The sequence below is a fragment of the Chamaea fasciata genome, unplaced genomic scaffold, assembly GCF_029207755.1.
Source record: "Chamaea fasciata isolate MVZ Bird 193981 ecotype frontalis unplaced genomic scaffold, bChaFas1.0.hap1 SCAF_2, whole genome shotgun sequence".
NCBI classification, from domain to species: domain Eukaryota; kingdom Metazoa; phylum Chordata; class Aves; order Passeriformes; family Sylviidae; genus Chamaea; species Chamaea fasciata.
This window is the reverse complement of record NW_027094087.1, coordinates 90,009,652-90,034,244: the sequence shown is the minus strand read 5'-3', so window position 1 is coordinate 90,034,244 and position 24,593 is coordinate 90,009,652. Positions and strand designations below refer to the sequence as shown.

Genomic DNA, 24,593 nt, shown 5'->3' with positions numbered 1-24,593 from the left:
CCAAAGTAAGATACTGGCCTCAAACTGTGCAATATTGTTTTCTTGCCTTCTAGGACTTCATGTTTTTCCCACATTTGTAATATATGAACTCACAGTCTTGCTATTCCTAACATTGTCTGTCGTCATAATGAAGGTATTTTCTTTTACACTTTTTAAAAATACTTTAATCTTCAATAATCTAAGTAATCTTTGTACTGCATGCCCTAAAGAAAATTCTAAGCAAGAACTGAACATTTAATATGACAGAGAATATTACTGTTAATATGTATTTGGAGGAATCTTACTGATTACAAAACAGTTTGATACAATATTCTTCAGGTATTTAAAAAGAAAATCATTTAATGTTAAAAGTAAGTTGCACATAGCAAAGCATCTATTTCTCTAGCTTGGGATTTGTGATAGTTATCAAATGTTTTATTATAGTAAAGAAGATGCTACATTTTACTGTGCAGTGTACATTGGTGTCTTTTAACATTAATACAGAAGACATGCTTGGAAGTCCCTTATTTTATGTTATATCCACAATTATTCTATTTGATTCTATATATCGTAGAGAGATAAGATATCTTAACTATTGCACTTCTTTATTTAAACAAACAAACAAACCAAACCCACAATAATTCAAAAAACCTGTTTTAAAAGTTTGTCTTGGCAGTGCTCGTCCTTTCTTTGATTCTTCCAAAGACCAGCCAATATATCAAGTGGATTGTCTCAGCAGGACTGGCACAAGTCAGTGAATTCTCTTTTGTTCTGGGAAGTAGAGCACGCAGAGCAGGGATCTTATCTCGGGAGGTAAGCTGTTCTGTAGTTCCTAACTTCATTTTTTGCACCTGAAAAACTTACATTGTAATACAAAATCCTAGTATCTGAAATACCAATACACTCCAATTTTGTGGCGCCTCTCAACTGTAAAAATGTAGAATCAACCCATACAAATGGATACTTGTATATCTCTGACAGGGTTCTTAGTGCTGGTTTTTGCTTGTTTCATATTGTACTTTAATATTTTAAATAGCTTAGTTATAAATGTTTTACCTTACCTTCTCTCACAGCTTAATTATGTGAATAGTGAGTTGCAGATAGCACCCAAAAGTCACAAAGACTAAGAAGCCTTTGCTTTTAAAATCTTGATACAGCATTGAAAGAAGTATAGGAGTGTACAATACAGAGAGAATATAGGATTTGAAGAAGGAAATACCAGTAAATAAGAACTAGAGAGCAGACATTGTGAAATTTGCCTTAACATTTAAACAAGCAAATAAACTTGTAATCACTTTAACCTGTAAAGTTTGTTCATTTAAAATCCTTCACAGAAGAAAAAACCAATGTTTTCAGTAGTCATGAACAAAGTCCCCCAGGAAAGAAGCCTTAAACTTAGTTTTATACTGTGAGAATGTTCTTGTTTTTGGAAGATGAAGTCTGATTTATGAAATTAGGTAAATCATGGCTATAGAGATACAGCAGCTGACTTCACTTCCTAGTACTAGCTGCTTTATCCTCTGTGTTTCTGCTCACAAAAAGTGCACTCCTGGTGTTCCAAGGTTTTCATTATTTGAGCAAGTGGACTGCATAGTGTTGGAACCAATTCCAAATAAAGCACATGTGAAAAACTTACACAATGTTGTTCACTTGTAGGTAAAGGTGATTCACTTTCATGCTCACTCCTTCATATAATGAAGAGTTAAAAATATTGCACGTTTGCATAGAGTTTTAAGGTATCTGTACGTGATCACAGAACCAGTTTAGGGGCCCACCCACTGAGTTTGGAGGCTTTGAGGCTTCCCTTTTTTTCTCCTCTCACATGATTATCTACTGTATTGGTTTGTATACCTCTGAAATTTCCTAACCTCATTCTTTTGCTTGAGACCTCAAAACTACTTCCTGCCACTGTTTTCGAAGACTTATTCAGACTATGTAGTTAGGATTTTTTTTTTCAGCAGATGTACAGTATGACTTAAAGCGATTTTTGTATGGTTTTTTTTCTGTTGATAAGTGAAATAGCAATGAGCTTTGCCATTATATCATTAAACCAGAATAGTTTAGAGCGGTGGCATTTTGTTTTTAATTTGTTCGATTGGTTGGGGGTCTTTTTGGTTTGGTTTGTTTGTTTGAGGATTTTTGTTTTTTAAACAAAGTGATAATTGGCCTTCGACTTTTTAACAAATACTGAATTTTCAAAACTGATCACTTCACATAAAAACAATTGTTTTTTTATAAACTCATAATGTTTTTGCAATTGTATCTTCACACCAGGTAAACAGGTGATTAGATGATTTGAGCATGCATTTGTTCGCTTTTGTAGCAATATGCAAAGTTGCTTAGGACTTCTTTGTCAAATCCATCAAACTTCTAGATACTTCTTTGTGCTACCATGTAACCAAGAGAACTAATGGCTTTTCTTTGCCTTTTGCAGGTCTATCTTCTTATCCTGAGTGTGACTACTCTTAGCCTTTTACTTGCCCCTGCCCTGTGGAGAGCTGCAATTATGAAATGTGTTCCAAGACCTGAAAGACGCTCAAGTACTTGATGAAGATTTGCACAAATAGAAGAATATGTCCTCTTGCAAGGAAAACATCTTCATTGCTCGTTGTATTTCTATGCACTCAGAAAACAAGACCTGTTGAGTAGTCAGTGTTCTTAACAAGCACTTGGTTATAAGCCTTATACTGACCTTAAAACAAAACAAAATTCAATACTAAAAAATAATTGTGTCATTTGAATTGCACACCTTTTACAAAATTTACTTTAACTTGGACAGATTGGAATCTGCTAGAATATTTGTTTCTAATCCAATCTGTTACTCAAAGCATAAATTATTTTTTTAAAATATAGCATCATACAAACTATGTTGATTTTTTTTTTTGCCTGAATGTGCCTTTTAATTTTCATCATGTTAATGCTGGTTCATCACCAGATTTTGTTCAAAAAGGAAAAAAAGTTATATATATATATTATGGTGCCTATGGTATCTTCTTTCACTAAATGACTTGAGTCATTTTCACATTTAGGATTTTAATATAGCAGTATAAAATTAATTACAAAACAAATTTCTAGTGGTGAATAAAAGAGTGACATCTACACAAAGTAAAGGTTTAACTGTTTAGCATCAGTTCCAGGCAGTTAATTACATATTCCAAATCATGCAGCCAGAACTGCATGATATTTTATTCCAAATTGCAGCATATAGTGTATTTTCTTAGAGTGGTATATTTTGTGTTAGCTCTTGTATTTATTTACATATTTGACTAAAAATTGACAGTAAGAAAGGGCATAACTTATGTTTGCAGACTGACAGTTGTTACCCATTCTTGTTGCTAACTGCTGCTACAGTAATGGTTTACAGGGGTTCCAGGGTGATTTTTTAAATCACCAAGAAATGTAGTAAAACTGAGAAGTGTAATTTCAATTAGACATGAAAAATAGCACTACTGTAACCTTGGAGGTTGGATCTTAGTTGACACTATTCTAGATTTGAAATTATTTTAAGTAAATTAACTTGCCGAAAAATAGAAACAGCAGACCGGATGTGTATTTGCAGCCCCATGACCTTTTAAGTTACATTTACATTGAATAAATTGTTAGTCTTTTAAAAATACCATGATATTTTAGAAAACACTGTTTTGAATGTGATCTTAAATGTGGTTTTTCTTTAAAATGTTGTATATAGTGAGATAGGTCTTGTGAAAGCCCATTCTTTAAGTGTCATAGAGAAAGCTTACTCATAGGCTATAGTCTACTCTGTGACAAAGCATTTAACAATCATCTTGAGGTTTATCTGCTAAAACCAATACTATTTAAGATACATTAACCCTTCAGGTCAGTATTGCAGTGTCATCTGAAATAACATTGATACCCACAAAATGGTTAGAAAAATGCATGTTACGAGGTTTAAATTGCCAATTAAAATGAAAATTGTCCTCCAAGTAGCAAAACAAATCTTTGGATGGATTTTTGTGCTCTATACCTCTTTCCCCCATAGCAACCTCAGTTTCTTCTGTGTTTCCTCTGACGTCTGCTGGGCTTGTCCAAATGAAACTTGGATTAGTCTGGAGTGTGTATGTAGTGGTGGGACAGGGTAGAGATCATTATATATGGGTTCTTGCTCACTGGATTCAAGGCTTTCCCTCTGGGCAGTAATGCTTCATAAAGATTGGAGGAATGTATGGCAATTCCACCTCCCCTCTAATGGTTTCAAAAGTTATCACAAAACACACCAATGCAGAGCAAAAAGCTGCCCTATAAATATTTTTTAATAAAATGAATCTGTAAGAGAAAAGAAACTCAGCACTGATTTGTTGGTGTATTTCAGTATTTTTATTCAAACCAGAGGAGCAGTCCAAGTTTTATGGTTCCATTTAGCAGTCTACTAGCTCAGACCTTTTACTCTTTTCCAGGTACCTCACTGAAATAATTTGTTTCTTAACTGTCTTATCCACTCTATCCACTGACCTAGCTCATTGTTTCATCGTGAAGTACAAACATCTCTCCTGAATGCTTCATTTTGGCTTTGAAAGATGCTTATTTACATGTAGTTTGCCACCTGTTTCAGGGGAAAAAATGTATGACAGGTCATGGTAAAGACCTCTGTATGGCTTCCCGTTATGTCACTTAGCCCTTGAAGCGGTTACATGACATATTGCACCTGTGATGAGTGAAACTTCCATCTAAACAAATTGCTGTGGGTAGTTACAGTTCTCTAGAAAACTCTTTAAAAGTTAGGAAGGAGACTAGGAAATACTGATGGCTTGTGTCTCTTAAAGAAAATATTTTCTTGAATATCTGTTAAAAGATGTGGGTGAAAAGCTCTTTTGGTACCACTTTCAAAAAAGGAAAGCGAGCATCTAGATATCTTACTGGTTGCCTCATCTCTCTCAGTTCTCTCCCAACTAAACTTTGTCATGGTTTAGGAATGGTATTCCTCAGTTTAGTGCTCTCACCAAAACCATGCTGTCAGTTGTTTCCCCTCTCCCCCCAGCTGGAAGCACAAAAGGCAAAGATTGTGGCTTGAGATAAGCACCATTTACTAGAAACAGCAATGAGATATGAAAAACAGTAACAGCAACAATATTAGTAACAAAAGTGTACAAAGAGGACCCCCAGACAACAACAGTTCTCCATCCCACCAGAGACAAAGGGGAAACCTTTCTTCCCGAAGAGAGGGAGCCCCTTTTCCCTGCCTCTGGCAATGAGGTAGGATGGTATAGAGTAACAAAGTACACATACCCACACCACTCCAGGTTCCATCCCCTCATGCCTACTGTGAAAACAGCTGTGTCTTGGCCAAAACCAGGAAAATTTGGCTAGGCTTTAGCAGAACTGGGGTAAGAGAAATAGCCTTGTGTGACTACCAGTGTTCTGTGCCTCTGTGTTGACACAGACTTGGATTGCCTGGTTCAATATTAGATGTAAGTGCAAATTAGTAATCTTAACAGACATATGGTAAGTTTGTTTACAATCAGACATTTGAGATTGCTTCATAGAAATCTAGAGGTATATTGAGATACTGTAAATGTTTGCTGAAATGCAAATAATGGCTCCATGCATAATTCCATGTTCAAATGGGGTAGTCTCATGATATGATGTTAGGACAGAAACAACAGACGTTTTTCCTGAATGATCACTCATTCCTGTATGGAAAATGGGGAGAATATTGCATAACCAGCCCACTTAGATATAATTGCAGCTTTTTGGAAACCTTATGCTTGTACTCTGGAATATTCTCTTTCTGTGTCAAGCAGATAAAATTAAAGCAGAGTTCCAGAAGCCCTGAAAGGAAAATATACTGATTTCTTGAAGGTTTCTTGAAAAACAAAAGGTCTTTTCTGGCAGTTTTTTTCCAGCTTGTTGGACAGTGGTTCTATCTCATTCATTAACTAATGATCAGCATCATTTGAATACAGAAAAGCTGATACAGAGGAGAAACCTCATAAGGTGATGAGACGATATTCCTGTGATCAAGCTGAACTAATGGGAATGAAAAGGAAGGTCTGTTCTGTGCTTGACTTGCAACTCATTCAGCTAACCTATCTTGGGGCTGAGATTCAGGGTTGGTTTTTTTTGGGGGGGAGGGGGTGGGTTTGGTTGATTTATTTTGTAGGTGGATTTAGCTGTGCTTGTTTGGCATGGCACTCGGAAAATTTGAGTTCTTGTCTGTTACCCCTTAATTGCTCTCCTTGCTAATTCTGTGAAGATAAAGGAACCAAACTAGTTTAAAAGCTGGTAGTGTGGGCTGTGCTTTGTGAGCCATTTCCCTGGCCCTGGGGTCAGATTGGTATATATGGACCCACAACCACCCTATTTGTGGCTTATCCCATAGAGAGCAGGTGGCTTCAGTTTGTCAGTAGGAAGGTATTTGTGGGAGCTGTGAGGTGGTTTCTTGAAACTGTGACTGATGTAGGTCTAGGATGGCTCAAGAATGTGGTGATGGTGGACCAAGTCCATGAGACTACAAAGCCTTTTAAAAGCTGTAAGAATTTGTACTTCCTTTAATTCTCAAATATGAGGAAAAGCATCCTCACAAAGCCTTGTACCTCGCTTGTTTTATGATTGGACATCCTCAGCTTTGCAGGCAGAAAAATGTGGGGGTGCCTTGTATGACAGAATATTGCTTTATGGTGATGCTTGATGGAGGGGGTGAGAAATCTAGTGTGGTCTTGTCTCTTGGAACAAACCCAGGAACAATCTAACCACAAAAACACTCCTGGGGTTCGTCTAGGAAAGGAATCCATAGTTCTGCTCTGTAACCAGTCCTGGCAGTGTTCCAGCATGTGGGCAGTGCCAAAGGTGGAGGAAACGGGATCCCTGAATGACAAGAGGCAAGCCACACTAACAGCATTACTATTTTGTGGGAAATGCAATAGCTTGTAAGGAGCAGCAAAGTACCACAACATGCAGTGTTGATGACCTGAGGAGGGAGCCAACACAACTGCTGCAGGGAGAAGGAAGAACAGTGAGATGCCCTCATGGCTCAGAGATGTGTAGCCCACTCAACCCCTAAAGGCAGGAGGGAAAGGCATTCTTCTATCAACTTCACTCAGTAGCCCAGGAGATTTGCTCCTTGGGTTCTCCCATGCCTCTGTTGAGTTATTACCACTGCGGAGTTGGACTTACTGACACTTTAAGGACAGTGGGACTAGGAAAACCTGCTCGCTGGAGACGACAAACAACAATGGTGTCACAAGGGTGACTTAGGGATAACTGATCCTGCCTTGTGGGACAAAACTTAGATCAGAGAGTAGTAAAATTTTCAAAGTTATGGTACCAGCTGTATTTTGTATTTTGTATTTATGTATTTCCTAAAATAGAGTAGAAATTTGAGAATTGGGAGATGGTACCTCCCAACGCGGCCAGATGCTGACAAGGTGGTCAGGTGGCACAGGTCTTGAATTAATTTAATGAGTTTGCAGAGATCAGAGTGTTCAGATTCCATGGCTGCCCGTTTGCATGCATTTCCTCTGGCATCTGTTGAAGCTTTCTGCCTATAGACTAGTTGACCTCAAGAGACAATTTCCTCGCATCTGTCATGCAGTCCTGCCCTGCTGATGCTGTTTAGTTATTTTCGTGCACCCTAAAAGGGAGAGGCACTCCCCAGAAAACTGTGAAGTGGAATAACCTTCCACTACTACGAACACAAACGAAATCCTAAAGCTCCAAAATGCCTGGAAAAGGTGTGCTCAGAGATTAGAGAAGTGTTGAAAGTTTTTCCACCAGTACAAATACTTCAAATTAGTTGTGAAGAACCCTCAGCTAAAGAAAAAAAAGAAACACTATCCAAGAGTTGGGCGTGTTTGGGCAGTTAGTATGTATCAAAATAAATTCTATCAAAGTAGGACACTCTTTCTTGTTTGTGCTTGTTCTGTTGACTCGCAAGTGTTCTTCCTACAAGAATTAATGTAAAACAGAAGAGCGGGAGATGGGTGGATAGGGACATGAGATACATAGACGGTTTGAACCCTCAGGCACAGTATATATGACCTGGAGGGCGGAGAGCAGCACTACCGACTGGAGGTGTCTTTCAGGAAGCATTTTTTTCTGCAGCAGGGTTTTGTGTGTGAAAGTTTTTGCTGCTTTCTGAAAAGTTATAAAGTTACAAACACATTTGCATTATCACCTTCTTTCTTCGATGTCCACTGCTGTCAAGCTTAATCAAGAGGGATGAAGAAATGGGGTAGTAACCCCAGAGCAGCATGTGCGGGAGAGGAGGTACTGTTAATTAAAAACTCCAAAGATTGCTATTGATCTGGAAAATGAACATAGTGTTTCATTATTACTGTAAAGCACAACAATTCAATGTCTTAAAAATAAAAAGAGTAAGGTGTAAAAGTGAATGCAAATCTCATAGTGAAATGCATCTTCTCCAGCATTCTCTGCTGGATTTTTCTGCTGCTACAATGTAGTGGCCCTCTGGTCCTGTCTTCTATTCCCAACTAGTCGTCTTTCACAGGAAGCAGCATGATTTTAGCGAAAGAACGAGCCTTTTACTTCCTGCTCCCCTCTTCATTGCGTTATGAGCAATCTTGTACCGTGCAGGCTTGGTCTTGAGTGCAGAACTATGAATAGTTTCCTCCCCATCAAACAGCCTTGCATCCACCCCTATAAGCAACACGACTTTTGAGCTTCCTTGATCTCCCGCAGTTTCCACTATAACGGCTCTGCCTTTGTAGGCCCCCAGCAACGCTGCAGGTTTTGGTTGGGGTGGTGTGTGTTATTTTTTGTTTGTTGTTTTTTTCCCCAAAACTTACAGGACAATGATGTAATTACATCACACAACCCTTGCTAACATGCTCTTTTCCTGCGGCCGTCGTTGCACGCAGAGGCTGCATAGCCCCGAGGTGCTTTAGTTTGGGGCGCAAGGTTCAGAGCTGCAACCACCCGAAGGAAAACCCGCTTGGATTACCACAAAATCCCTAATTTTAGCAACGATCGCTGCAAGCGAAAGTTCGCTCGAGTAACGGCCGGACAAGACGCGATGAGGAAGCACCGGCAGCAGGATGTTGAGGCAACGAAACCGCACGGCCCTGCCCCGCCGGGTCCCGCTCCGCGCCGGCAGCGCGGCCGCGCCCGCAGGCAGCGCCCGGCACCGCGGGGCGGGCGGGGAGTCGGAAGAAGGCGCGAAAATCCCGCGCATGCTCCATGCCCGGCTCCCTCCGCGCCTTGGAGCGGCGGGCGGGCGGGTTGGCTTGGCCGCTCCGCGTGTGCCCGTGCGAGGCGCGCCGCGCCCGTGACGTCAGCGCGCAGCGTCAGGGGGACGCACAAAAGTGTAAGTTTCAATTTTTTTTTTTTAAATTTTATTTTAAAAAAAGAAAAAAAAAATAAGAGACGGGCGAAGAGTGTCGGGGTCGCGCGCGCAGGGTCCGTGGGAAGGGGGGGGATCGCTGCGCTCGCTCGTCCCCGCTCGTTTACCCGCATCGCCCCCATTCCCGCGGGCAGCCCCTCGGCGGCAGCGGCGCTGGGCAGGTGTGCGGGGCCGCGGCGCGCGGGGCCGGCCGCCCGGGAGCCCGGCGGGCTGGCGGGGGCAGAGACGCGCTGGGAGGTGACAGCCCGCCGGGGGAGACCCTCTTCCCCCGCCGCCTCTTCTCCCTGCACCCCCTCCCCCGGTGCGCGCGGGGGGGGGGGGGGGGGAAAGGCGGTCCCTGCCGGTGCCCTCTCCTCCCTCCTTGCTTCCCTCCCCTGTTCCCGGGCTGCCGATGTCGCTGTCCCGCCGCCTCCCCCCGCCCCTGCCCCCTCCCGCCAGGCCCGCGCAGCCGCCGCACATGTGCAGTCGGGCGCCTCCGCAGCGGCAGCAGCAGAAGCGGCGGCAGCAGCGCGGCGGGCGGGGGGTGCTCCCGCTCCGCGCTCCGGGTCCCTGTCTCGGGGCGGCGGCGGGGGATGGAGCCGGCTCTCTCTGCCTTCGGCCGCTCAGGTGCGGGCAGCCCGCGCCCGAGGATGGGAGCACCGGGGGTTGCGTGGGACGGCGGCGGGGAGCGCCGCCGGCGGCGGGTCGAGCACGATGGGGACGAGGACGGCGCGGACCCGCACTCCGCCCGCCGCCCCTTCCCCCCGCGGCCGCCGGCGGTGCCGCCGGGCGCGTCCCCCCTTGCCCGCGCCCCCGCCACCGCCGCCGAGGCGATTAGCGCGGCCCCTCGCTGCCGGGGGGAGGCGGCGCGGGGCTCAGGGCTCTGCCCGGGCGGTGAGGCCCCGGTCGGGGGGCGCGGGCGGGCGCGGAGTGCCCGGGGCGCAGGGGCGGCCGCCGGTCTGTGCCGCCCGGTGCGGCCGCGGCCCGTCCGCCTGCGAGGAGGAGGAGAAAAGCGGGGCTGGAAGGCCCCGGGGGGAGCTGCCCCTGGGGCCTACTTGTGCCTGCTGCTGGAAATGGGGGTGGGGAGGAGGAGGCCGTGATCGCTGCCCGCGCCCAGCGCTCGGTGCTGGAAGGGGCGCAGCTGGACAGGGACCGGCCTCGCGTGGGATCGGGCACGGGCTGGGGGAAGGGCTCTCTCTGCCAGGGCACAACTCGCCCCCGCCCTCGGGAAAGGAGTGCCCCCCACACGTGAGCGTGGGGCTCAAGGGACGAAAAGGTGGTGATGGGAAACTTTTCCCTTTTTAAAACCGTGGTTTTTTTCAAAAGGAAACCTAAATTGTACTTGGTAGTAGTCAATAATTTCAATTGTAAAAACTTTCCCTCCTTTCATTTTTTATAGCTGGTGCTGTCTTTGCTTTCTGCTTTCCAGAAAATAGCATTGTCCCTGTGTCCTGCAGACATCAAGATTTTAAGACTACTGGTTTTTAGTCTTTGGTAACATGGCAAAAGATGTAAGTATATTTGTGGCACATAAAATGTGGAAGCATAGAATGCTTTTATTAACAAAAGCAAATGGGGTCATGCTTTATAATAGCTGGCATTAATGAATATGTGGGACTGTATCTATACTGTGCATCAAGCCTGGGCTGTTTTCCTGTAGACGGTGTAAACTAACTTCAGATCTGCTGCCTTTTTTTCAGAGTGATTAATCTTGAGAATTCCCTATGCTAATAACAGCACTCGGGCCGTTGTCATTATGTACATTCATACTGAACACTAAAGCAGCTTGGGTTTGGATTGGATTGAAAGAAACCCGGCAAGTGGTGTTCAGATGGCGGGGCTGTCGTTGACTACTGTTGTCAACTAACGTTGCCTTTCTTGAGTTCAAGAAGGCATCAGACGTTTGAGGGAAGATGGTTCCTTCTCCATATGTGTTCATTGTTTGTCTCTGTCTACCAAAAGATGCTCGTTAGTGTCTGTAAAAACAGGCTTTGGGAACTTTCACCATAGATTTCCATTACTGCTGCCGTAAGGTTTGCAGCTTTGATTCTGTGATCTGCCTCAATGGAGCATGTTTGCTCTTTGCCCGTTCCAGTAGTTATTGAAAAAATTTCAGTTTATTCTGCCTTTAAGATGTCATTGTTCATATCTAATATAATTGGGCTTTCATGTTTTCTTATTGAAACTAAGACAATATACTACTCTGTATTCAAATTAGAATATATCTCCCCTTCAAAAAAACCCAACCCCCCAAAAAAACAACAGCATGCAAGCTAAAGAAAAGTGATACAACTCACTAGTTAAACAGCTGGTTGCAACCTAATGTGGAATGTTGCAGCTTTCAAATAGCGGGAATTTCCATGAAAGAGTGATTGGTTTAAAAAATTAATCTTGTTTTGAACTGAAAAACGTCTTAATGTGCAGAGAAGCAACCAGACATACGTAGTCACTCAAAGCTTGCCTGGAAGAGATAAGGGTGACCAAGTACATTAGAGATAGCAGAGTTCAGGGAATGATAGGCCATATAAGCGGGAAGAAAACGAAAGTGGAGTGTTAGACTAGGAGATGAAATTGAAACAGTTCAAAGTAATTGAGATACCAAAGTACATTTGTTTAATATTAGCTTTCAGGGGAGAGATCAACTAAGTGAAGAGTTGCTAGCACCTGGAAATACAGATGAATGTCCTACTAGATCTAAGTGAGAATAAGACATTTAAGAACAAACCTTATTTTTGAGAGATCTAGTTTATTCTAGGAAACAGAGTAGTTAGGAAAGAAAGAAAGGAAGGAATAACCTTCCTCACAGTAAACTTAAGAAATGGGAGAAGGTGCTAGAGATACTAAAAGAAGTTGCTTTCATTATCTTTATTAAAGAAATAATCAACTGAATATGGAAAAATGAAAATCTAGGTCAGGTTTTAGATAAAAATTTAACTGTTCTTGAGCACTGGAACAGGGTAGCTTGGAAGAGTATGAAATCTTAACTGAATATTGTCTAACCTGTTCTTAAAAACATCTTCAAACCTGCCTCAGGGAGGAAATATGAACTGCTTACTTTTTTGCAGACTGTACCCACCATTACATGACACCTAAAATGTGTAGTGTTGAGAAATTTTAAATTTCTAAGTCTGAATATGGGCCCTATGAATTGTGGTTTAATGCTATAACATAGAGATGTTAATTGGTATAACACTTTTTTTTTAATTTTCAGAGAGAAAGAGATTTATTTCCATATTTTTGTTCCAAGTCCAAGTTCTTTTTCAAGCAGAATAATGGAATTAAGCATGATACAGGCAGTATCACTCAATTTCTGGGCACTGAGTCTCTGAAAACTTGTGTTGCTGTAAATTTAAACATGCTGATGTGAAAATGTTGCTGTGATTAATGGCTTGTGGTTCTGCCATGTCACCCATCAAGTGCTCTAAATGTCTGTGAGATGTAGTGGTGAAGAAGATGGCATAGTTGATGATTGCTCCTGCCCCTTCCTTCCCTTTTTCTCAGCAGAGCTGAGATGGCTAAACTGTGGGAAGGGCTCTGCTGCTACAATCCTAAGTCTGGGCTTCAGGTGGCATTTCCATAGCCAGGCATGGTGAGAGTGCTGCAGCCTGGGAGTGCAGGTGTGATGTGCATCCTGCTGGTGTCCTGTGCCGCCGGGGCCACTGTGCCGTGGGGACAGTGGAGCAGGGAGCCCTGCAGGAGGGGAAGGTGTGGAGACAGTGCACCACAACAGAACACGCTCCTTCTTTATGCTTCTTCCTGCCTGCTGCAGGAGAGAGCCTTTCCTTTTATTGCTCCCTGCCAGTTCTTCTGATGTCTCTTTATAAAAACTATAACTTGATAAGACCTGCTTGAAAAGTCAAATAATTATAAGGGTTTTCAGACTGAGACTTTACTGGATTATTGAACAAATGGGGGAGTCTGATGGAGAGTACTGGCAAACCCAGTGAAATGTTTCTGTAAAGTATTAAAGAACTGTGAAACTAGTGATCAGTTAAGCTAGCAAAATAATGTTTATGAACTATATGGTCCAAGAGAAAAAAAGCAGCAAAGCATTGATTTTAATTTTTTTTTCATTTGTATTTTGGGGTTTTATGCAAAGTACTTTGATTTCCTCCCAGTAGTCAGGAAGCCGTGAGGTGGGGGGAAAAAGATACATTATATGTAGCACATTAATTAAGAGCCTGCAGGTAGAGTTTAAGTGCATAATCACCATGTTATTGCTGCATAACTTATAAAACAATAATGTAAAAACAAATACTAGCTTGTGAAGGTTAAAGTATCCATGGGTTATGTCAATTTATGTTTTGGGCAGGGGATTTGAAATTCAGTAAAGACAAAGGGCAAAAAAAAGGAGCACTGATTTTCCAGTGTGATCCGGTAATAGCAGTAAGCACAGCCATTTTTGGGTTTATGAACAGCATGTGAAGCTGAGAAGCAATTCTGTAATTCAGTATCAGGCAGATGTGGTATATCGCATTCAATTCAGGACATCTTAGTTCCTAGAAAGAATTTATTCTTTCTTGTGCAATTTTAAAAAAAACATGAAAAAATATGTCTAGACAGGAGAACAGCAATCGCCGTATCTCAGGGACTCACGTACCTTGAGAGTGGGATGATTACACTGCTTTTCAAAGTCGGGATGACAAGTTGAGGTCAGTAGTTTTTGATATAGTTTTACACCTACATTTGCACTGTCTGGGAAATTTCTTGGTCATTGCATCTGGGCAGTCTCCAGAAACTTCATCCTAGCCAGAACTCCTCTCTCTGGTTAATCAGCATTGCTCTGAGTTTGCTCCATCTCCTGTGAGGTCTTCCACTACTTAGAAATATGGCACCTTCCAGGCAGGAGCTGCAGGAGCCAAATGTCCAGCCAAGGTTCTCAGTCTGCTTGTTCTGTGACTGGATTCATGAGAGTGATAGGGTGGGGGGAAAGCAGTTCCCTGTGTGCAGTGGTCTCCCATCCACCCTTGGCATGTCGAAAACTAGGCAGGATGCAGCATTGAATGAAGTAGAAGGAATTACTGTAGCAAGAAAGCAAATTTGATAGGTTAATTTTTTTTCCAGCTTCTAGTGTGAGACAGCACTGCTTGCTTGCCACTTCATATTCAGTTGTATGTTGAGAATTGTCTGTAAATTAAGATGATAAATACTTTTTTAGTGGCATTGGTTAATGTACCTTCCACCGCTAAAATACCAGCTTCTGTAGCATGGCTGAAGATCCAACTTGTGACCATGTTTCTCCCCTCAGTTACTTCTGTCACTGCTGAACAACACGTTGAGGCCTCTTGAGGAGCCATAAGGAAAGAGAAGCTTGTGGATCTTTTCCCCAAGACTCAGGGTTACATAGGAAAGAAGAAGCAGGAGCAGTGGAGTTTAATTTTTTGCCGAATTTCTGTACTCTTGATTTAACCACTTCCAGGAACTGGATCTGTAATTGAAGGTAGTCACTCTGGTGTTACAGTGAATATTGAAGAGAAAGGGGATAGACAAAAGGAATGATTTTTCCTTCTGATGGTTTCCTTCTATGGTTCCTTCTGATCTCCAAAATCACACCTACCAGAATAGATGAGTCACGTAAATGAAATATTCCTATCTAGTCCTGTTGTTTGTGATTATTTCTGGTTTTCACCATTAGTGGATGGGCTGGATCAAGCCATTTAAAAAATAAATTGCTCACAGAGAACTCGAAGTTGAAAAAAAATTTCAATAACTTTTTAAACCAACACACCATTGTTAGCCTTCAGAATTTCTCACAGACTAAAATGCCTTTTTTGAGAGTTGTTCTTGAGTTATTGTTTCATAGGTAACTGACAATGGTGTTGGCTTTGAAACTGCTTGTTCTAAAATTAGATTTTTTAATGTATTTTTAAAAAATTTGTTCTACTGTTGTCTTTTGCTTGAATTATTTTATGAGAGATTTTTTCTCTTGATGACTAGTTTGCATAAAAATTATTGTATCTCTAGTTTTTTATGCTACTTTTGTGAATCTTACTGGGTACTAGATATGGCCCATATATCCAGTTTTGCAAAGGAAGCCCCATGAACATGTAAATATGAGGACACACCATAAAAAGTGTGAAAAGTTCATCACCTGATCTAACATCACTGTTTAAGAGATGTACAGATGCGGGAATTAATGCTGGTGGTTTATTTTAGTTGAGCATTCAGAATACATTCATTTATGTAGCTTAATCTAGTGTATTTATTTCACAGTATTAGCAAATATTTTGCTCAAAGAATATTTAAAAAACCCACAGCAAGCAAACTGGTTTCTTCACACAGTTTTACTGAATAGGTTAATAGGGCTGCTGTTTTTGTGGAAAGTCAAAATCTGTGCTTTTGTACTATTTTTTTGACAGAACACCACAAAAATTGTACTTTTTAATAACTTCCATGTGATGTTTCTACATCAATCTTGAATGAGTCTAAAAAAGTTATGTTTGGGATGGATTACAAACAAGAACCCACTGGAAGTAGGGAAAACACTTTATTTTGGACCTTTTTTACATGATGCACTTTGAATCCCTAGAAAGTATTGAGAAGTCTTCAAAACATTTTTCAGACTTTTCTTAAAACACCAGCATGCATTTCTCTTTTTATGTTTAGTTTTGGGTTATGTACTGAAAATTTAAGTGAGGAGGACTAGAGAAGTTAAGTCTTTGAGGAATCTCAAGGGGTCATGCATGTTCTTTGATATCATTTTAGTTCAGAGCTTGATCTTCTTCTGCTTGCCTTTAGTGAGTTCTAACATGTCCAGAAGTTTGCAAACTAGTGATCAAATAATATTATGAAATTAGGTCATCTAAAAAGGCATCTCTGATTGGGAGTTTGAGTGTTGCTAATTTTTTAAATTTGCTTTTTCAAAGAAGGCAGAAGGAAAGTGGTCTTTAGGCTCTCTTTACATTCCAGGTATGCAGTCAGAGCTGTTTTTTTCCTATGTTGGTTTGTATTATAAAATCAGGAAATAGCAACTCAGAAGTTGCCAATTTATTTGTCTAAATGAAGCATTTTCTTGTAGCCTGTAAGTGTTAAACTTTATTAATTGTATGTGCCAGTTACTGCTAGTGGCTTTATATAGGTATGTTGCAGTATTTTACTGAATAACTACACTGTGATGGCAACAGACTCAACAAAAATGCAGGTTTTAGAAGTTAAGTTATGCTGGGGATCAGTTGTTTTAATGTTTGCATTTGATTGTGTTGGTATCTATTAATGGAGATTTATTATGGCTAATTAGGAGTGGAAGAAGAATGAATCAATCTTTGCTAAATGTTGTCTACCTTGAAATGGCTCTCAGCTCACAGACAACTTCATTTTAAAGATGGACAGTGGTCCATACTCCCCAAAAATGCTTCTGGCCACTTGTGTTAGGTTTGCTAAGAATTCCAATATTGCATTACTGGCTACACAGACTTGGTTGAAAGTTACGCTGTGGGCCACTCTAGCATTGATAAGGATGTTGGTGAGGCAAATGGTTCTGGAAGGGTCTTATGAAATGTTATTTGTTGATTTTGACTGTGATTTAGATGCTGGTGTACTAGCTGCTCTAAGGTCTTGGTTTGGCTGGAAAAACAACAGTCTCTTATGGTCAAACCTAGAATGGGGTTGCAGGATGTAGTTGTGGAAGTGGCTGCTGCTGGTACCTCCACATATGGGTATTTAGTCCAGGAGGATATTATGGATGATTTATTTTCTGATTAATTTATGTGGTGAAAGTGGAAAACCAGTGCTTTGATGTCATATTCACTGCTAGGAGTCTCGTATTCAATGCTGCTTCGTTCTTACAGCTTCACGGTTAGTTTTGGGGATGTCAGCTTTGAATTTTGTAAGGGTGGTATCACTTGAGCAATTTAATTACTGTAAGAAGCAACACCATGGAGTGACTTTTCAGGTGTTTTTGATCTGTTGGCTGCTTAGACAGGACCACCATTTGACTTGTCTTCAATGTGAGTTCTTATTTTAATTTTTGCTGAATTCTGGATGTGTTGCTCTTCTCAGAAAGAACAGCCAAGAAGCTAATGGTCTTGACATATTCTGCAATGAAGGAGGCCTTGGGTGTCATTTAGTGTATTACTCAGTGTTCAGCTTACCTGCAGTATCAGCAGAGCCTGTATTCAGATGAAGGTCGACAATGCTTGACTGAGCTTCTCACCTGTATTTAGCTTTTTTGCCTTCACAATTGTGTGGTATCCAGACCTTTATTTTAGTGCTTTGACCATGCCTTGTTGGCTAAGGTGCTAAAAATTCAAAAATGCTCTTTGGAAAGCTCATTTCTATGGTGTAGCTCATTGCTGAGTAGTTGGCAGACACATTAATCTTGAAGATACTGACATGAACTGAGGATGATTATCTCTGTTTCAAAAAACGGCTACTGAAACACAGTAAAACAACACATCTTGAGAATTTTGAACAATCAGACTCCTGTAGCCCAACTTCAAAAGATTTTATGTTATTTATACGGTAAAGACTAGTTCTCGCTGGCTTCATTTTCAAAATGAAATCCAAATGTTTTAAATTTAAGCACTTTTTGCTCTTTTCTACCTGTACATAATATCTTGATTGCCTTTTAATTTTTGCAAAAAAATGTCTCATAAAAACAATCTTTTGCAGTTGCATAATAATTCATTCCCAGAGCATGTTTGCTCTGGTCCCTGCATGAGATGGGAAACCAATGGGGAAAGTAGTTCATTACCATCTTGTTATAAATGACATTTGCATATGGATAGGGGTGAAAGAAGAATAAAGGTTGTTTAAGCTGTCTTAAAATAAGGTTGTTTATTTCTGATTATAAACTTTATTCCAGTTCCACTTTGTAACTGCTTATTTTCTGTTGCTTCCTGATATTGAAATAAGGCAAACAAAAAAAGGAACCCTGCATTGTCAATAAAGTGGCCCATAGTAAAATTGCACGGCATGGAGCCTTTAGACATGTTGCCTCCAAAATTACTGCAGTTCATCATGGATTGAGTTAGGTGCAGTTTTGCACAAGATGGGTGGTTGTTTGCTGGTGGGCTTTGCAAATGCCTGTACACAGCAGAGGCATTGTCTTGGTCATGGAACTGTGGAGTTGTTGTGGTTGGAAAAGACCTCCAAGAACAAGATGTCCAGGCATCAACCCAACAGAACCAAATGCCTCTGACAAGCTCTGGGTGGAAATTCTTCCACCAATTCCTCCATTTTCTGATTCTGTCATAGCTACTTCTTTCCTAATTTATTTTGATCTTCTCTGTCTGAGTCCCAGCTTATTTCCCCTTTCATTTGTAGTTTAGATTGTATTCACTTTCCCACTTTGCATGTTCTTCCCTTCTTGTCACAGGATTTGATCTCATTGTTCCATTAAAGGTGTCTTAGGTTCTCATCAGTTATATTGCCTGTACTTTTTGACTCACAGTTTCTACCTCAACTCATAATTCTGCCATCTTCCATCTGATTTTCTAGCTAATTTTTTGTGTCCTTCCCAGCCAGTCCCAAAATTGTCTCTTTTTCAGATTGTCCCATTCTGACTCCCACTCTTTAACTATGCTAGTATTTTTGGCACCCTTCTCTCTTTGTCAAACCCGGTCCCATGCCTCCATGCTCTATGGGCTTAATCTGCAGTTAACAACCGAAAATATCTGTTCTGAGAAAAAAACCTTGTGGCAGGTACCTCTGTTTCCATGTATCCCTACCCTTTTTGCTCTTCTTTCAGCATTTTTTCAGGTAGTGTTCTTAAAATGCTGATTATTTAGAAGCAGGGTAGAAGAGGTATTTCTGTGGCACAAAAGCACCCTTCTCTTCCCCATACTTATTTGAAGTAGCGCGAGGCAACGTGCCTCTCGGGTTAAATCTGATAAACATAGCACATGTACTCGTTCAGTCTTGTTTTTGTCAGATAAACTTCTTGCTTTTATAGGTTCTTTGTCCTTTAGTCCGAGTTCACCTTGCATATTTTCCTGTTTAGTGAATAATTTGATGCCAGTTTTTATTAACAAATTGAATTGCAAGGCTGAAAAGCTGGGGAAGAAATTGTTGATTTTCTAGTGCATAACTTCAGGGACTGCAAATAGCAGCTTGTTAGTAGGGTACTAAATTATTCTCTCATAATCTCTAGGGATTTTTTAATAACTGAAATTCTCTGCATCTTCAGAAAATTTTGTTTCAGATTAACTTCAGTCCCAATGAAAAGATACTTCCCATTTTACTGATTTTCAGGCTGAGGGCACTTGTGCTTTTCAGTTTTCACTTGTAAACAAAACAGAAATAGACTTCTCAGTCCTTAGGACTGCCTATGATCTCATAGCAGGCCAAAGCTAACTTTAGTTGATTTTTTAATATGTTTAGTCCTTCAGTTAATTTCTTTTCCTTAGGAGCTCTGAGCAATGAGCTGAGACCAGACCTCGGGTGATGGTTGGACTCTTCTCTCCACCACAGCTTCCGCAGTTCAAATTACCAGATCTACTAATTTGTCCAGTGGGCTTTATGCTCCTTCCTGGTGATCTGTGGGAAGATACTAAGTTATTGCAGTTTAGATGCTGTGTTGGATGTCAAAAGCTGTTTTTTAAAATCATTGTTGGCTTTGTTCTGGTGTGTGACGGATGAAGACTGTATCTGTAGCTTCTTTAGGATTTCAGGGGTTTCTTTTTGTAGCAGTAGAGAAGTAGACATAGCCAACATGTGTCTTCGAAGAGGAAAACTTTGCTGAATTGTGAAGTTGCACACACTTTGCAACGTAAGCTTTCAAAATCAGATATTAAGAGCATTATTATTTCGAGCAGCCCCAGGATCACCCTCAAAGGATGTAATGCATCTTGAGATTTAAAGTCATGAGAAGATAAGAAGAAACTGTGGAATATGAAAAGAATACAAAGGAAAATAGTAAATATCCAAATACCTTGTTACAAGTAGCTTGATAAGGCCTAAAAACTAAGTGTATTTTCTCATCAGAAAATAGAATTTCCTTGCTGTCTGAATCCTTCCTTACAGAAAGTTACCTTTCTATTGGGGAAAATCCAATACTTTTTCCTTGGTGGTTTTTTTTGGGGGGGGAGGAGGGTTGGTTTTGGTGTTGTTTTGGGCTTTTTTTTTTTTTTTTTTGGTTCATTGTGAATCTGCAAGTATAATATATGTAGTGGGAGCTATAGTCACGTTTTCCTTTATTTTCTTTCTTTTGGATGCTACACTTTTTAGGTCCTGGAGGAGTATTCCTGGTGCTTCCTCCAAAACAACATGGCTTGAAAAATAGTGAGAATGTCCTCAAAATGCACACTGAGAGATGTTTTGTCTAGTATTTCCATTTCAGAACAACGTGTGCCTTCAACCAGGGATAAGTTTTGCTAACCTTAGAATTAAAAGTGTATCCAGAAGTGTGAATAGCACACTGGGGCTGGAATAACAGAATTTTCACTAGAAATGAGTTTTCACTATGAATGATGGCAGCTGGGGGTACTATTTTGCTGTGGGATTCATGGTATTCTTTCCAAATAGCTTTCTTGGAGTCTTTTGGGCATATGCTTACAAATGAGTTGAATATTTACATGCCATTTTAATTGCTAGAGGTGAACCTTGAGTAAGACACCGGTGGAAAGGTGCTGGATCTGTAACTTCTGTATTGATTATTAGTATCGTGGTTCCTGAGGGGATTCTTCTTGTTATTCAGTGATTACTCTTCTCTGAATTTTTCCAAATTGTTTTCTTTTATTGATTAAGTGTGGTGCTTTTCCCCAGATGTTTTCTAGTTTTTCAGTGGCTTTTGTAATTTCAGTCACACAAAAGCATGGTATCATTAACCCGAGCCTTTGTAATAATAGATTAAATTATGGTTCTTGGAATTTCATATTGTTTTGGATAATATTTTTTTACTGTATGTTTTAATTATGCAGAAGAAGACTTGAAGCTTATGACATAATTTGATACTATGATGTTGGTTCGTTTACTCAAAAGGAATAGGAAAGATCCTACTGGAGATATTCTAATTTGAAAGAAATAGAAAATGGAAGGGACCAATAAGTTGTTGATTACTGAATTGCCTAATTTTCCAATTATTGACATAGTGATTTGCATTAATACTTGAATTTTCTGAATATCACAGCTTAAATACTTGGTTTTGGAATATCACTGTAACTGACGTGCACTCGGTGCAGGTTTGCTTTTGCTTATTAAACCAATGACTGGATTTAATAATTCAAAATTACTAAATTCATGTGCTTAAAAGAAAGACATTACAGATTAAAATAGCTATTTTCTGGGTGGTTTTCTGGTCAAAACCACAATATATTAAATGTTTTTCCAGTCTAATTTATAATCTTTATTTATTCTCACGGAAGAAAGAATTTGCGGGTGTCCTGAATACAATCCTCTATCTGCTGTGGAATACAAACTTAAGTACTGCACTGAAGGAAATTATGACAATGGGACTGGACTTCCTGCCTGTTTTAACACTTCTGTTGTGAAATTAAGGTAGAATAGGAATATAAGGTAACACTTAGCCGAAAGTTCTCCTTCATATTTTCCCGTGGGCTTCCAGTGTTCTGGAATGTTACTCTGCTGTAGTGTAGCTCTAATAACATCTATGTTCACAATACTTGTCTCATATTGGTGAGTATACTTTTTATTTGGAAGTGTCTGATGTAGTCTGTTTCCTTTCTGAATTACATAGTTAAGTGTGATAAAGAGTGAGGCTTATAAAGAGTTCTGGTGCCTGGGAATAGGGTGGTAAAACCCTCGTTTGTTCGAATGGGTCTTAGAAATCCCTGCTGTGGGCAAGAAGGATGACAGCCAGTGTTCTGAAACAACTGAAAAGTTGTTGCAGCCTCCCTAAAACTATGCTATTGTGTTACTTCTTAGGAGGGGGCAATGGAGGGCAGAACTGCCACAGGCTCCTCATTCTATCCATCACTTCCACTGTCTGCTCACTTACGTTTTCTCTGTGCAACCAGGTCCTCACTGCTGCCATGCCGTTACAGGCCCCTTGCTCTTTATGCCTCCCTTAGCAAAATTTGTCTTCTGTGGAATTACACCCTGTCCCCTATGCTCCATCATCTTCTCTCTGAGGAGAGAAAGTTTCCTGTTTCCTAAAGTTCCCTGTCTTTGGTGAGAAATCTTTGGTCTGATGCACCTGGATAATAACAGCTCCACAGCATCATCTAGTGGCTTCCTTGTTTCCCCAAACTTCTGACAGATCTCAAGTAGGGCTCTTCAGATAGACTTCTAAGGGAGAAGCTTTGCTGCTGACTGACAGCAAAACACTTGATTCTTGCTCAGGACTGTCAGTAGCCTGTATGCACCCACTAAACGCAAAATGCAGCTCAGGACTTTTGAGCCTCTGGGACATCATAAGCTACACTGTGGTTAAGTACAGGTATTGACTTTCTTGCAGTTGTTTCTAAATGGAAACACTGTGTCCTGTGTTCATTTTTTTTTTTCAAAACTGTTTTGTCTGCAGATACAAAGAAATCATTGCATCCTGTTCTCTATTCAAGAATTAATAGTATTTTGAAAAGTAATCACTATTGTGAGGTTTCTCAAAGGATGGTGGTGACTTTGTAAACCTTGTCACCCTATAGCTTTTTTCACTTAAGAGGTTTGTATTCTGATCTTTAAAAAAAACCCATAATTGAAAAGCTCAAGATACTTCTTATTAATGGTATTTTTCCTGATTAAAATGGCTCACCACTCTCCACTGCCTGTACTGTTTTTGCTTAATGTTTTTACCTTATTGTAGGTGAGTAGTATCTACAGAGAGAAAAGTGTAGTTGCAGGTGTCAGTGGTTCAGATTAGAAGGGTGTTCAGCTGTCTGTTAAAACAGTGCATACACACTGTGAGAGCTCAGGACGCAAATATCGAAGTAGATGTAAACTGATTTTCTGCTTGCTCTAAAAGGATACGGTCTTTATAAAATCATGACCTTAAAATTTGACAAGTACTATACCCCAAACAGTACATAGTGGCAGATTTGTGAGAAAATGAGAGTAGTAGCAATAGAGGTTACTGGTAAGATACCTTTCATCTTTACCAATAAAGTGCTGTCTGTGTTTGTAAATTTAATAAAAGTTGCTTTCTTTAACAGGCTGGACTAATTGAAGCCAATGGAGAGCTTAAGGTGTTTATAGACCAAAACCTAAGTCCTGGAAAAGGTAAGAACATAATTCTTAATATGACTCTCAATTTCTTGATTTTTAGTTGTTAGGCATTTTACTGGCTTTAAACTGCTTTCTTAGCATAGTTTTTGTAGTTTTTTCTTCAGTTGTATGATCAATAAGCTAACTGTAGATTTCCTGTGGTTTATAATTGTCTTAAAACTACAGGTGCAGTTCAGTGGTGGTTTGTCCCATATATGATCTCCTTAGTGTAGCTTAGTGTTGAAGTATAAAGGCCAGGATGTTCTGAAACATCTTTGGGGCACTGTGTTTTAGCAAATGGAAAAAAAATGCAGGAGGGTAGAAGTTTAAAATGGGTTATGACAGTTTTTACGATAGTGCATCCACTCTGCTGCAAGCTTATCTCAAAATATATTGTGAACAGAACTGTTTTGGACTTGCAGATAATGCCTGTGCATGTATGATAATGTGATGTCATTAAGCAATTTAATAAAACACAAGATATAAATTTGAACTTGAAATTGATACATGAGCTAAAAAATTGAGAGTACCTAAACATTTGGGGAGTTAGGACTTGCACTTTCCCAGTTAGCATACTTGGGGGAAGAAACAGAAGTGACACTGAAGTTCTGAACAGCTATGTCATGTATCCTCTTCTGTTAACTGATTATGCTACATTTGAAGACATTTCATGTATTCTTACAGGAGGACTGTTTCCATAGCAAGACTGTAGAACTCTTCTCTAAATTCCAGTAAAGTATATTCTTGTCAGTTTATGCGTTCTGCTGGTGACAGTTGTTTATCAGTTAATAATCTTCTCCAGCATGTTTGCCTACTTGTTATAAATAACAACTGAGTATCTTAACAGTCTTTACTAGTTTGACAGGCCAACTAGCCACTGTTTCCTAGATTGCTCATCATATGTGCTCTTTGTTCTCTGTGGTTTCCTTACTGTATCCTTTGAGCCTGTTTGATTGCTTTCAGCAACTTTCTTGTGAATACAAGTGACTAAAACAGTATGTGTGACTCCCAAGTGAAGTGTTAGTTATTTTTGTACGGAGAAGTCAATAATTTTTCTATGCAACGTCATGTTTGGTTCATAGGCATCTCACAATATATTTTGGCGAAATGGCCATTTTCCTTTGTTATTACTTCCAAATAATGACAGTCTGCTTCATTCTTGTGTGTGACAGATGGTGTCCTTTGATAGGCTCTATGAGGTAAGGTGCAATTTATATTAGGA

The 24,593-nt window shown here is 40.4% G+C and overlaps 2 protein-coding genes across 8 annotated transcripts in view; both read left to right on the top strand.

Moving 5' to 3' along the window:
• The window catches only part of TMCO3 (transmembrane and coiled-coil domains 3), a 33,763-nt gene extending 29,483 nt beyond the window's left edge, over nucleotides 1–4,280 (top strand). The window contains exons 11-13 of one of the 3 annotated variants that reach the window (XM_066176722.1): nucleotides 54–133; nucleotides 643–792; nucleotides 2,414–4,280. In XM_066176722.1, coding sequence (XP_066032819.1) covers nucleotides 54–133; nucleotides 643–792; nucleotides 2,414–2,527 — 344 coding nt within the window. In that variant the 3' untranslated portion in view covers nucleotides 2,528–4,280. Of the gene's footprint in view, nucleotides 1–53; nucleotides 134–642; nucleotides 793–2,413 lie in introns of those variants that run through there. The other 2 variants (XR_010719475.1, XR_010719474.1) reach the window with 2 other exon arrangements.
• A 4,896-nt stretch (nucleotides 4,281–9,176) lies between these two features.
• The window catches only part of TFDP1 (transcription factor Dp-1), a 39,518-nt gene continuing 24,101 nt past the window's right edge, over nucleotides 9,177–24,593 (top strand). For 2 of the 5 annotated variants that reach the window (XM_066176716.1, XM_066176711.1), the window contains exons 1-3: nucleotides 9,774–9,901; nucleotides 10,704–10,785; nucleotides 23,320–23,386. In XM_066176716.1, the coding sequence (XP_066032813.1) occupies nucleotides 10,774–10,785; nucleotides 23,320–23,386 (79 nt within the window). In that variant the 5' untranslated portion in view covers nucleotides 9,774–9,901; nucleotides 10,704–10,773. Of the gene's footprint in view, nucleotides 9,260–9,773; nucleotides 9,902–10,673; nucleotides 10,786–23,319; nucleotides 23,387–24,593 lie in introns of those variants that run through there. The other 3 variants (XM_066176715.1, XM_066176714.1, XM_066176712.1) reach the window with 3 other exon arrangements.